At 34.7% G+C, this 15,130-nt stretch overlaps 1 protein-coding gene across 1 annotated transcript in view; it reads left to right on the top strand.

The window, feature by feature from the left end:
* The window catches only part of LOC124945160 (heat shock cognate 70 kDa protein-like), an 81,376-nt gene that overhangs the window by 45,168 nt on the left and 21,078 nt on the right, over positions 1–15,130 (top strand). The window contains exon 4 of the mRNA XM_047485550.1: positions 10,356–10,555. Coding sequence (XP_047341506.1) covers positions 10,356–10,555 — 200 coding nt within the window. The remainder of the gene's footprint in view (positions 1–10,355; positions 10,556–15,130) is intronic.

Below are 15,130 nucleotides of genomic sequence, written 5' to 3'. Positions count from 1 at the left end.
GTATCCGTGCATTTACACGATTAATAATATAAAAAACCGTGAAAAAAATATTACGGTAAAATTTTTATGGGCGGGTCAACCCATAATCCGACCCAAATATCCATTTACTCTCACATATATCCAAATTAACCACAGCTCTCGACCCGGCAATCTGGACACTTTAAAAATTAAGCATCATTATATATATATATATATATATTAGTTAGTTAAAAAGTTGAACTTATATTGTTAAAATGTCACACGTTTATCCAATTTTGGGTTGAATTTAAAATATAAAGTGTTGTTAGCCTAGTTGGTTAAAAGGTTGTACTTGTTTTATTAGGTTGCAAGTTTGAACCATACCTATAGCATTTTTAATTTTATTTTTAACCGTTTTAAGTTTATGGGCGGGTCAACCCACAATCCGACCCAAATATTCATTTACTCTCACATATATCCAAATTAACCATAGCTCTCGACCCGGCAATCCAGACACTTTAAAAATTAAACATTATTATATATATATATATATATATATATATATTATTAATGGAGAGATAAATAAATATTTTATATTACCATTTACGCTTACTCATTAATCATAATCACTCTCATGTGTCATTACTTTTAAACTATATATTATCATATATATAAAATTTATACTCATATAGACATTTGATTTGATAGACTAAATATAAAAATGAATAATTTTTTTTCACCAAATTTATAATAAATTGATTTTTTATTTGTGTCTACAATACAATAACGACTAATTCTCTTAAATCTAAAAAATAATAAATGAAAGTTAGATTTCAAATTTCTAACGATTTTTTACTTAGATCGCTCATTGTCTTTAACAATTTGATTGTAAGAGGTGAATTTTGCGTCAAAGTTTTTTTTTTGTGATTGACCTTTGTCTCTAATCACATTGTTTCAAACCATATATCACATAAAATTTAGGCCAAGGTAAACATATGTATTTTTTTAAAATATTTTTTCATTTTCTAAATCAAATGTACTCAAATAATTATGTGATTATTATTAATATTAAACAAAAATAATATGAATATTTTAAATTTAGATCATATTTTATTTTTAATAATATATAATTATATTATAAGTATTTCAATTACAAACTTTCAAAATTAAAGTTTCAAACACATAAAACGACATTATTAATGTTTATTTATTTATTAATAGTATACCGTTTAAATGAAAAGCATATCAAATTATAAAGATTTTAACTATTAAATAATGAATCTTAATTTACATTTTTTTAGATGGATAAGATGAATGTAACTCGTATACATTTACACTGAATTTTTAAATCAATAAAAAAAAAGACAATTAGATAATTAAATAATAAAATATATACAACATATCAACATTTCAAGAATTTTAAATTAATTATAAACTCAATAAAAATAGATAAAAAAAAAGAAGAGAAAATCGAGAGCATATATATTCATTCGTAGTTTTAATGCAAACTAGCATGTATCCCGTGCATTTGCACGATTAATAATATAAAAAACCGTGAAAAAAACATTACGATAAAATTTTTATAGGCGGGTCAACCCACAATCCGACCCAAATATCCATTTACTCTCACATATATCCAAATTAACCACAACTCTCGACCCGACAATCTGGACACTTTAAAAATTAAGCATTATTATATATATATAGATTAGTTAGTTAAAAAGTTGAACTTATATTGTTAAAATGTCTCGCGTTTATCAAATTTTGGGTTGAATTTAAAATATAAAGTGTTATTAGCTTAGTTGGTTAAAAGGTTGTACTTGTTTTGTTAGGTTGCAAGTTCGAACCATACCTATAACATTTTTAATTTAGCTCACATATATCCAAATTAACCACGGCTCTCGACCCGACAATCCGGAAACTTTAAAAATTAAGCATCATTATATATAGATTAGTTAGTTAAAAAGTTGAACTTATATTGTTAAGATGTCGCGGGTTTATCAAATTTTGGGTTGAATTTAAAATATAAAGTGTTATTAGTCTAGTTGGTTAAAAGGTTGTACTTGTTTTGTTATGTTGCAAGTTCGAACCATATCTATAACATTTTTAATTTTATTTTTAACCATTTTAAGTTTATGGGCGGATCAACCCACAATCCGACCCAAGTATCCATTTACTCTCACATATATCCAAATTAACCACAGTTCTCGATCCGACAATCCGGACACTTTAAAAATTAAGCATCATTATATATATAGATATATTAATTATTTTATTGTTACTCACACATCACGGCTTAACATCGTTTATTAATTTGTAATAAGTAAATCTCTCTAAATACTTCTAATCTTCATTTTCATTCTTCATTATAAATTTAACCTTATTAGTTATTTGAACTTCTATTTTCATCTTTTTTCTAAATTTTGTTCAACTTCAAGTTTTCAATAACAAAACAATTGCAAGTAAGTAATGTTTTTATTTGTGTTTTTAAAATTTAATATTAATTGTTTTAATTTTATTTAATAAAGTTATAATTGTTCTTCATCTTTTACAATCTTATACTTATTTATTAACTTAATTTTCAATCTTTGTTTTGTAATTTTTTCTTTAATAACTTCTATAACGCTACAAAGGTGGTAAATAATACTTTTATTATATATTTTTCAATTTTGATTTAAAGTTATTTATTATTTATTTAGTTATGTTTTGTATTGTATTGTTTTCATTTAAGATAAATTAATTCTTAAAAGGGTTGGTGTTTTAAAACAAAAAATAAATAGTCAATCTTTTAAGACAAAAATAAAAGTTAATTTTTTAAAAGAAAAATAAAGGATTATTTTTTACGTAAAATATAAAGGTTTAATTTTTAAAGCTAAAAAATAAACAGATAATGCACCTAAATTCTTTTACTATGTTTATGTTTAGAAAATAAAAGTTAAATATATTATTTATTTATTATTTTTATAAATATTATATATAAGTAATAAATTATTTATAAAAGATTTGAGGGATGTTATTAGTTAAATATTTTATTTTTATTTTTATTTTTATTTTTTGTATTTGTTAATGTTGATTGTTTTTTTTATTAAATTTATATGTTGTAATTTATATGCGTTGTTGAAGGTGTTTGTGTTTAATTAAGAATTTTGTACTATTATTTTTAAGTTTATTTATATTTTTGTAATAGGGATGAATTTATATTATATAACGTGGATTGACTGTCTATTGTTTAAAGATAAAATATTTATTAATAGTTTAAGGTCAATTATATTTTGTAATAACATATTAGTTAGTATAATATATTAAATTTAAATAATTTTAGTTTAGATGGTTTAATTAAAATATAATAATTTTTTAATATTTAGTATCGGGTAATGGGGTCGGAAATTGGATACCCGACGAATCGGGGATGAAATATAAATAAAGATACCCGTTGGGTTTGGGGACGGATTTGGGTAGTAAATTGAAAATCGGATTCGGGGAGGGGTACTTCACTACCCGACGGGTAAGGTACCGTTGCCATCCTTGCATTTACGGATACAGATCAATTAATAGGTGACGTGGCTAAGAATCAGGTTTCTAACAACTCCATCAACACTATTTTTGGTAAGTTCTATTAGTATAATTATTATTCTTTCTCTTCTTCTTTTATAACCGCATTCCATATAGGCTTTCAAAATCAATTCTATTGTTCAGATGCAAATAGATTAATTGGTAGGAAGTTTAGTGAACCGTTGGTGCAGAGTAACGCCAAGTACTGGCCATTCAAGATCATTTCGGGCCAGAAGACAAGCCAATGATTGTTGTCAAATACAAAGGCGAGGAGAAACATTTCTATGCAGAAGAAATATATATATATCTTCCATGGTTCTAATGAAGATGCAAGAGATTGCTGAAGTCTCTTTGGGATCGCCGGTGAAAAATGCTGTTTCCAAAAGAAAGCCACAAAAGACGCAGGTGCAATTTCTGGTCTAAATGTGTTGCGTATCATCATTGAACCAATGGCTGCTGCCATTGCATACGGTCTAGACAAGAGAGCAAGCAACATGAGAGAAGAATGTCCTCATTTTCGACCTTGGTGGAGGAACTTTCGATGTCTCTGTCTTGACCATTGATGGGCCTTTCTTTAAAGTAAAAGCCATGGCTGGTGATACCCATTTGGGAGGTGAGGACTTTGATAACAGAATGTTGAATCATTTTGTAAAGGAATTGATGCGCAAGAACAACAAGGACATAAGTGGAAACCCCGTGCCTTCAGGAAATTGAGAACTGCTTGTGAGAAGACGAAAAGGATTCTTTCCCATTCTCCCCAGACTACTATAGAGATTGATTGTCTCTTTGAGGGTGTTGACTTCAATTTTAATATAACCCGAGCCAAGTTCGAGGAGATGAACAAGGATCTATTCAGTAAGAGTTGTTTACATGATGTTGTCCTGGTTGGCGGTTCCACTAGAATTCCCAAAATAAAACAACTTCTTAAGGAATTTTTCGATGGAAAGGAACTCTCATTTGGTGCTGCAGTTCAAGCTGCCATTTTGTGTGGTGAGGAAAATATCAAAATTAAAGATCTTGTACTTCTAGACGTCACTCCCCTCTCCCTTGGAATTAATACCCATGGTGGGATAATGTCAGTCTTAATTCCTACGAACACTACCATCCCAAAAAGGTGGAGAAAGTCTTTTATACATGCTTTGACAATCAATCTAGTGTTTTGATTGATGTGTTCGAGGGAGAGAGAGCATTGACAAAAGACAATAACTTGCTTGGAGTATTTAGTCTGTCCAGTGATGGAAATGCACCACAACGGTAAACTACAAACTGCGGAATTTATCATTCGTTTGGCAACACTTTCCCAAACTGTTTAAACATGTGAGGAAGATAACAAATAAGTATGTACAAATGCAATCAACACAGCCCCTAAAACAGTGAGTAACACACCAAGCAAGCACACACAAACAACACATAATTTTAGCGTGGAAAACCCCTCAATGGGTAAAAACCACGGGACACCTAGTGCCGCTTAAAATCCATTATCACCAGCAAGAGTGTAATACAAAAGTCTTCTCTAGACAATACTAGAGGCATACAAATTCATAATACCCTTGGAAACATGCACATCAAGGATATAGAAACAATCAAAGAACAAGAAAGGAAGAATATCACCAAAAACAACTTCTACTGTTCCGGAAACGAAACCCCGACCTCCAGACCTCAGAATCCGATCTCCACCATCCAGAATGTTGGCCCAGAAGTTGTGAAGCTGCTGTCCAAAAATTAGGACGATCCAACGGTGCAAACTACGACAATCATCAAAACACTAAGGCTGCTGAAACTTGAAGTTTTTCCCTATTTTCTTTCTTGATTTTCTCTCTCTTTCTTTTGCTCTTATTTCTTGCAAAGAAGATTTCTCCCCTTTTATATTACTCCCAAATAAGTGAATTAAGTGGGGGTCCAAGATGAGCCTATTTGCTGGGCTTTTCCTCATGGACTAAGGAAACAAAAAACCCAACAAATCTCCCCCTTTTTCTGACTATGAGGAAGAGTTCGCCATCCCGGCGATCGAACAACACACCTTCAACTTTTCCCTTGCCAATGCCTTTGTCAACATATCAGAACCATTATTATCAGTGTGAACTTTATCAAGTTCAAACAACCCATTTTCAAGAGATTCTCTAATCCAATGATATCGCACATCAATATGTTTCGTTCTCTTATGAAACATGGAATTCTTAGCAAGGTGTATTGCACTTTGATTATCATAAAGAACTACGTAGCGCTGTTGCTTGAAGCCAAGCTCCTGCAGAAATCTTTTCAACCACAATAGTTCTTTGCAATCTTCCGTTGCTGCCATATACTCAGCCTCGGTTGTCGATAAGGCCACACACTTTTGCAATCTTGATTGCCATGAAACAGTTCCCCCTGCAAATGTCATCAAATATCCAGAAGTGGATTTCATGTTATCCTTATTTCCAGCCATATCAGAATCTGTGTATCCCATAAGCACCGGCTTTTCATTTCCAAATGTGATACCCAATTTGGAAGTACCGCGTAGATATCTGAGAATCCATTTAACTGCTTCCCAATGCTTCCTACCAGGATTTGACAGAAACCGACTAACAACACCAACTGCATGAGCTAAATCCGGCCTTGTACACACCATAACATACATCAAGCTACCGACCGCTGAGGCATATGGAACCTTATCCATATCTTCAATGTCCTCCTTTGAAGTAGGACAATCTTTACCTGTTAGATTAAAGTTGGTAGTAAGAGGAGAACTAACCACTTTAGCTTTGTCCATGTTGAACCTGCAAAACACCTTCTCAATGTATCGCTCTTGTGACATATGCAACTTCTTGGCAGCTCTATCTCGAGTGATCCGTACCCCAAGAATCTGTTTCACTGGCCCCAAGTCTTTCATTGCAAAAGACTTGCTCAACTGCTGTTTCAACTTAGCAATTCTTCCTGCATTCTTGCCAACGATAAGCATGTCATCAACATAAAGCAATAAAATGATGAAATCATCATCACCAAACCTCTGAAAGAAAACGCAATGATCTGAAGTAGTCTTTTGGTAGCCTTGCTCCCCCATAACAGACTCAAACTTCTTATACCACTGTCTCGGTGCCTGCTTCAACCCATATAGACTTTTCTAAAGTCTACACACATAGTCTTCTTTACCTTCTACCTGAAACCCTTCAGGCTGCTCCATATAGATTTCTTTATCCAATTCACCGTGAAAGAAAGCAGTCTTGACATCCATCTGCTCAACCTCAAGATCAAGACTGACCGCTAAACCGAGAACCACCCGAATAGAACCCATCTTCACAACTGGAGAGAAAATCTCATCGAAATCAATACCTTTTTTCTGGCTGAATCCTTTGACCACCAATCTAGCTTTGTACCTGGTTTGTGAGGTGAACTCATCAGTCTTCACCTTATAAACCCACTTGTTCTTCAATGCTCTCTTGCCTTTAGGCAACTTCACCAACTCATAAGTATTGTTCTTATACAAGGAATCCATCTCATCTTGCATAGCTTCAGCCCATTCTTTCTTATGCTCATCTTCTATAGCTTCTGCATAACACTCAGGCTCCCCCTCATCAGTGAGAAGAACATACTCATTTGCAGAATAACGTACAGAAGGATGACGATCTCTCATAGACCGTCTGAGTGGAACACATGGTGGCATGTCTGGAACTGGTAACTCTGGATGAACAACTTCATCTACATCTTGCTCTTGAGCATCAACATCATCAGCACCATGGTCATCAATAGGAACATCATCTCCAACCTGTGTGTCAACATGTTGTAGAGGAACTGGACCCAAATCAATAAGATCATCACTATGTCGAGGAACTGTCTCTATCTTTTCAACATCCTTCAAAATCTGATCTTCAATAAACACAACATCCCGACTTTGAATAAGTTTCTTCTGAACTGGATCATAAAGCCTGTATCCAAACTCATCATTGCCATAGCCGAGGAACGCACAAATCTTATACTTCACATCAAGCTTTGACCTTTCATCTTTGAGAATATGCACAAATGCCTTGCATCCAAAGACTCGCAAGTGACTGTAAGAAACATCTTTGCCGCTCCAAACCCTGTTAGGAACATCAAACTGCAAAGGAACACAAGAGGTTAGATTAATAACATGTACCGTCGTGTTCAACGCTTCACCCCAAAAGGAACGCGACAACCCTGAATGTGAAAACAAACATCTGACTCTCTCAACCAATGTTCTGTTCATCCGCTCTGCTAAGCCATTCAACTGTGGTGTCTTTGGAGGAGTCTTTTGATGCCGAATACCATGCTCTCTATAGTAAGCATCAAATGGCCCAATGTATTCACCTCCATTGTCTGTCCGAATACACTTGAGCTTTTTTCCAGTCTCTCTCTCAACTTCCGGGAGTGATCATCAATGAATGTGACAAAATATGAGCAACCACCAAGTGTTTTTGTCTTCATAGGACCACAAACATCGGAATGAACAAGATCAAGTATGTTCTCTCTTCTGTAGGGAGGATGGCTCTTGAAGGAAACTCTGTTTTGTTTACCTTTTTCACTCATATGGACAAGTCTCTTATGCCATATCTCAGTCATGTCAGCATTCTCCACAGCATTAACAATGCTCTTGGAGATCTTCGGTTGTATCACATATAACTTTGAACACCTTTTACCTCTTGCCACAATCAAAGAACCACGAGTGAGTTTCCACAAACCATTACCAAAGTAGTTGTTGTACCCATCATCATCAAGTAAACCAGTAGAAATCAAATTTAATCTCATATCCGGGACATGTTTTACATTTTGTAAAACCAACTCCATCCCAGTATCAAATTTCAAACAGACTTCTCCAATACCAACAACCTTTGATAGCCCACTATTACCCATCTTAACATCCCCAAAATCACCTGGAGTGTAAGATGAATAAAAATCTCTTCGTGATGTAACATGACACGAAGCTCCACTGTCAATCACCCAACTCGCCTCATCATGTGCAAAGTTCACCAAATTATCATCACAACAAACAAAGAAATCATTAGTGATAGTATTCACTTCAACTTTGTCACTGCCATCGTCATCTTTCCTTTGATTGTTGTTCTGGTTGTTGTAGTTTTTCTTCTTGTTCTCTTTCTTTGCCTGTCTGCAGAACTTTACTGTGTGCCCCTTTTTACCACAATAGTAACACTCAACATTAGCATACTTCCCTTTACTAGAGCTTCTAGTACCACGCTGATTTCCTTTATTACCCGGACTTCTACTCTGACTTCTCCCCCGCTTTTCAAAGACCAAGACATTTGATTGTGAAGAGGAACCCTGTGACTTTCTTCTCATCTCTTCATTCATAACACTACCCTTAGCCAATTCCATGGTGATAATACCATCCGGTGCAGAGTTGGACAAGGATGCCCTAAAAGTCTCCCAAGAATTCGGTAATGTACCAAGTAGCCATAGACCTTGAATCTCATCATCAAACTTGATACCCATTCCTGAAAGCTGATTCACAATGCCCTGAAACGCATTTAAGTGATCTGTAACAGGAGTGCCATCTTTATACTGTAACTTGATCAATTGCTTAATCAAGAACAATTTATTGTTCACAGTCTTCCGAGCATACAACTGTTCAAGCTTGTTCCACAAAGTACGAGCATGTGTCTCCCCAATAATATGATTCAGCACATTATCTTCCACCCATTGCCGAATATATCCACAAACCTGTCTATGCAAAATAGTCCATTCTGCATCAGTTTTATTCTCAGGTTTATCAGTAGCAAAAACAGGTAAATAATAATCTTTCACATATAGGAGATCTTCCATTTTTGCCTTCCAAACATGATAATTAGAACCATTCAAATTAATCATCCTACTTGTATTAGCTTCCATCGTTCAAACAGTTCAATTCACAAATAAGCAACCAAGGCTCTGATACCACTTTGATGGAAATGCACCACAACGGTAAACTAAAAACTGCGGAATTTATCCTTCGTTTGACAACACTTTCCCAAACTGTTTAAACCTGTGAGGAAGATAACAAATAGGTATGCACAAATGCAATCAACACAGCCCCTAAAACAGTGAGTAACACACCAAACAAGCACACACAAACAACACCGAATTTTAGCGTGGAAAACCCCTCAATGGGTAAAAACCACGGGACACCCAGTGCCGCTTAAAATCCACTATCACCAGCAAGAGAGTAATACAAAATTCTTCTCTAGACAATACTAGAGGCATACAAATTCATAATACCCTTGGAAACATGCACATCAAAGATATAGAAACAATCAAAGAACAAGAAAGGAAGAATATCACCAAAAACAACGGCTACTGTTCCGGCAACGAAACCCCGACCTCCAGACCTAAGAATCCGATCTCCACCGTCCAGAATGTTGGCCCAGAAGTTGTGAAGCTGCTGTCCAAAATATAGGACGATCCAACGGTGCAAACTCCGGCAATCATCAAAACACTAAGACTGCTGAAACTTGAAGTTTTTCTCTCTTTTCTTTCTTGATTTTCTCTCTCTTTCTTTTGCTCTTATTTCTTGCAAAAGACAATTTCTCCCCTTTTATATTACTCCCAAATAAGTGAATCAAGTGGGGGCCCAAGATGAGCCTATTTGCTGGCTTTTCCTCATGGACTAAGGAAACAAAAAACCCAACATCCAGAATTCCTCCGGCACCAAGAGGTAGTAAAATCACTATATGTTTTGATATAGACGTAGACGGGTTATTACTTGTTTCAGCAAAGGTAAATGCAACTGGTGAGAAGAATGAGATGACAATAATAAATGAAAAAGGAAGGTTATCAAAAGAAGAGGCAGAGAAGATGGTGAAAGAGGGAAAGAAGTATATAATGGAGGATAATGAGAACAAGAGAAAAGCAAATGCCAGGAATGTTTTGGAGTTATTTGCTATCGACATGAGAAACAAAGTCAAGAATTTGGCATATGGTGACAAGTTGAAGATAGAGAAGGTAATAGATGATGCATTTATCTTGCTCGATAACAATCAGCTTACTAATGATCATGAGTTCAATTTCAAAATTATGGATTTGTTAAGTGTGTGCAATTCCATCATTTCTAAGGCTTCTGGTAAACACTTCTCTTTTCTAAGTTTCTCTTTTGGTCTTTCTTGATGTTTTCCGAGATTCAGACTCTAGGTGTTTTGTAAACACTTGTCTTTTTACCGAGATTGAGACTCTATGTTGATGAGAGTGTTGGACAGCATTTGATGTAGGCATTATTGTCCAAAGATCAAATATGGCTATATCTTAAATCTTTGTTTGAATTTTGTTTTGGAGGTTGTTCACTTGTTTGATTTGATTTTTCAAAAGATGAAGTTGTGATTTATTTTTTATATGATTTAGTTTTGGGTTTTATATAAAAAAAAGTTTGTTGGATAAAATATGAAAGAGAACATGATTTAATATTGATCATTCTTAATTCTTAACACACGTGTAGAATTGCATAATATTTATAAGGCTTTTAACTAGCTTAGTGAATTTATTGTGACTAGTAAAATAGTATTCGTTATTACTCGTCAAATCTTCCCCTCATTCTTTTTCTCTTGGTCATCTCACTTGAAATGCGAAACATGATTTGAAATCGTGTACTTTTTATCCATAGGAGGTCAAATGTGTTAGGAACGATATAAGAGGAGAGTTTCTCTCCTGGATCATTGAGTTGGAGTTTGCTTCATCTCGCTGCAAGTTTTGTTACACCTTTACCCGCTCTCCTTTGTCTCTAGACTCTTTAACAAGGATTCAACATCCTTTACTTCACGATTCTCCGGTCATCCCATCTTCATTCATTCATAGTTTGCCTCAACCGACTCAACTTCTCTAAAACATAGAACCGACTCAACTTCTCTAAAACATAGAATTACGAATTGGGTCTATTGGTTATTGAGAAAGTCCACATGACACGTAAGATTGAATTCAAAGGGATACCTTTGCCGGGTTTTGACGAGATGTTTAAAATGTAAAGATTCATGGAAGCTTCGATTTCATATTCGTAGATGCCGACCGAGAGAGTGAGAAATAACCAGAGCATCAAGAATGCACATAAGTGGATCGTCTTCATCCAAAGTGTTTTGTGATCTATTTCAAGTTATTGAAAATTGGTCATTCATTATGAAATGTCAATTTTTAAATCACCATTATTAGCACCTCAAATTTAGGTTTTTGAATTTCCAATGAAGTCGAAACTTCTATTATAACTAAATCAATCACTATTACTATGGTAATAATTAAACAGTTTTAATTGAACAGTATTCTTCAATTAATTATTTATTCTCATTCTCATTCCTTAGATTTATAATCACTTTCTTATTCTCATTCTTGTGTTTGAACAATCGCCGCCTTATAATAGTATTAAGTCTGAAGGAGACTAAAATTATGGTATTTATATATATAACTTTAATGTGCGTTTTATAAAACCAAAGGACTTTTTTCCAAATTTTATCCAAGAGTGGCATTTTGTTGACACTCATTTTTTACATCCTTAAAATTCATAATTTTTAAAAATTTTGAATTCATTTTACAATATTTAAAATAGAATAATTAATTCGAGAAATGGTGTTGTTGTTGGGTTTTGCAACAACAAAACTATGGATCTTCTTAGAAATCAAACCTATAACAAATCAGTTTCCAAATCGTCTATGACGAACAACAAATTTACCAAGAACTGAAATAACACAGAGCAATAAACGACAACACAATATACGTGGTTCGGTCAAAATCGACTTACGTCCACAGGAGGGATAAGTTTTACTAAATCAAACAAATGTCAATAGTAGAAACTTACATGCCCTGCTCTCAAATGAAAGAAGTGATTACACTAGGTATGATTGGACTACTCCACAATCAAAAGCTCCCCCAATCTTTCTCTCTAGATCAGCCAAAGAACAAGAAAAAGAAGGAAACCAGAAAACCCTAGATCTGTAATTTACTCTCTCTCAACTTTACTGTATGTTATGAGAAAAATACAAAAAAAGTATTTATACTCTAACCCGTTTTCATAACATAAAACTTTGACCCGTTTACCCAAAATTTAAAACCCGCCCGCAAAGGCAAGGAACACCTCAACAATTCTCCCCTTCCGAGCCATGGGAGAATGTTGCTATAAACATTCATCATCGTGACGCTCCTACCAGAACCATTCCGGCTTTGGCACAACATATCTCATGCTTGCCTCTTGGCAAGCCCTTTGTCATCATATCTGACCCGTTCTCATCTGTATGCACTTTCTCCAAATATAACTCCTTATTCTCGAGCACTTCACGGATCCAATGGTATCTTCTTTGGATATGTTTTGAACGTGAATGGAAACTTGGATTCTTTCTTACATGTATAGCATTTTGTGAGTCACTAAACACCACAAACCTGTCTTGTGTAATGCCTATTTCTTTCAACAATTATTTCATCCATCTCATTTCCTTACAACATTCAATAATGACAATATATTCAGCTTCTGTAGTAGACAAAACAACACATTTCTGTAGACGAGACTTCCATGTTACAGCTCCTCCTCCAAAAGTAAACAAATACCCTGAAGTTGATCTCATTGTGTCAATATCACCACTCATATCTGAATCAGAAAAACCCTTCAACATGTGGCTTTCCAGTACCATAACACAAAGCGTATTTGGAGGTCCCTCGAAGATATCTCATTAGCCACTTAACCGCTTCCCAGTGTGTCTTACCAGGATTTGAAAGGAAACGACTAACTACTCCAACTGCATGAGCTATATCTGGTCTTGTACCACTGGTGAAAAAGGGGTCAAAACCGAGAGTAAAAACTCTCGGTTTTGACCTTATACCTTTCGGTATAGACACATTACCGAAGGTTTTGGTTACTCTCGCCATCCCTTGGTATTGACTCTCTCGTAAAAAACAATTGGGCATTTACCGAGAGATATCGTAGAATTTTCGGTTTAGATACCCTAGAGTAAAACCGAAAGGTAATTGAAAAACTTTTGGTTTTCTCTTTGTGGAAAAACCGAGAGTTTTCTAATAACTCTTGGTTTTCTTCAAATGGAGAAAACCAAGGGTTATTAGAAAACTCTCGGTTTTCTTCAAATGGAGAAAACCGAGAGTTATTTGAAAACTCTCAGTTTTCTCCATTTGAAGAAAACCGAGAGTTATTAGAAAACTCTCGGGTTTCTCCATTTGAAGAAAACCGAGAGTAATATTGAAAACTCTCGGTTTTCTCCATTTGATGAAAACCGAGAGTTATTTGTAAAACCCTCGTTTTTTCCACAAATGGAAAAACCGAAAGTTTTCATATAACTCTCGGTTTTCCTCTTTGGGTAAAAACCGAGGGTTTGTCATATAACTCTCGGTTTTCTCTTTGGAGAAACCCGAGAGTTTTCTAATAACTCTCGGTTTTTCCATTTGAAGAAAAACCGAGAGATTTCAATATCACTTTCGGTTTTTTCCCGTAATTTTTTTAAAAATTTCAGATTATTTTTCTCGCAACCAAAACCTTGCAACCAAAACCTGTTCAGCCAAACCAAACAATCAATGATAAAAGAAATGCCACATACATTAAACGATCACATTAATTAATCATTATCATTACAAAATTCGAAACCAAACTAATAATCCGAAAAATCAGTTATAAATTCAAATTTACACAACTACTAATTAAAACATGTTTTGAATCGAAACAACCTTAGCTTGTGGGGGGAGGAGGAGGTGGTTGTTGCCTCATATACAATTCGATTCTCTCCATTCTTGCGTTCATCTCTAACTTCTCCCTCTCCATTCTTGTCACAATTTCTTCCTTTTCCGCTTCCATTTCTTCCATTCTTCGCTTTCTTTCTTCATCCCTCTTCTCCAGTTCCTCCAGCTTGAGCTTCATTATTTGATTCTCTTCTAACAATCGCTCATTGTTTCGTTGTGAACCCCCCAATCTTTCTCTCTAAATCAGCCAAAGAACAAGAAAAAGAAGGAAACTAGAAAACCCTAGATCTGTAATTTACTCTCTCAACTTTACTATATGTTATGAGAAAAATACAAAAAAAAGTATTTATACTCTAACCCATTTTCATAACAAAAACTCTGACCCGTTTACCCAAAATTTAAAACCCTCCCGCAATGGCATGGAACACCTCAACAATTCTCCCCTTCCGAGCCATGGGAGAATGTTGCTATAAACATTCATCATCGTGACGCTCCTACCAGAACCATTCCGGCTTTGGCACAACATATCTCATGCTTGCCTCTTGGCAAGCCCTTTATCATCATATCTGACCCGTTCTCATCTGTATGCACTTTCTCCAAATATAACTCCTTATTCTCGAGCACTTCAAGGATCCAATGGTATCTTCTTTGGATATGTTTTGAACGTGAATGGAAACTTGGATTCTTTCTTACATGTATAGCATTTTGTGAGTCACTAAACACCACAAACCTGTCTTGTGTAATGCCTATTTCTTTCAACAATTATTTCATCCATCTCATTTCCTTACAACATTCAGTAATGACAATATATTCAGCTTCTGTAGTAGACAAAACAACACATTTCTGTAGACGAGACTTCCATGTTACAGCTCCTCCTCCAAAAGTAAACAAATACCCTGAAGTTGATCTCATTGTGTCAATATCACCACTCATATCTGAATCAGAAAAACCCTTCAACATGTGGCTTTCCAGTACCATAACA

The sequence above is a fragment of the Impatiens glandulifera genome, chromosome 1, assembly GCF_907164915.1.
Source record: "Impatiens glandulifera chromosome 1, dImpGla2.1, whole genome shotgun sequence".
NCBI lineage: Eukaryota > Viridiplantae > Streptophyta > Magnoliopsida > Ericales > Balsaminaceae > Impatiens > Impatiens glandulifera.
The sequence above is the reverse complement of the archived record's forward strand: the minus strand, read 5'-3'. Positions and strand labels throughout refer to the sequence as shown.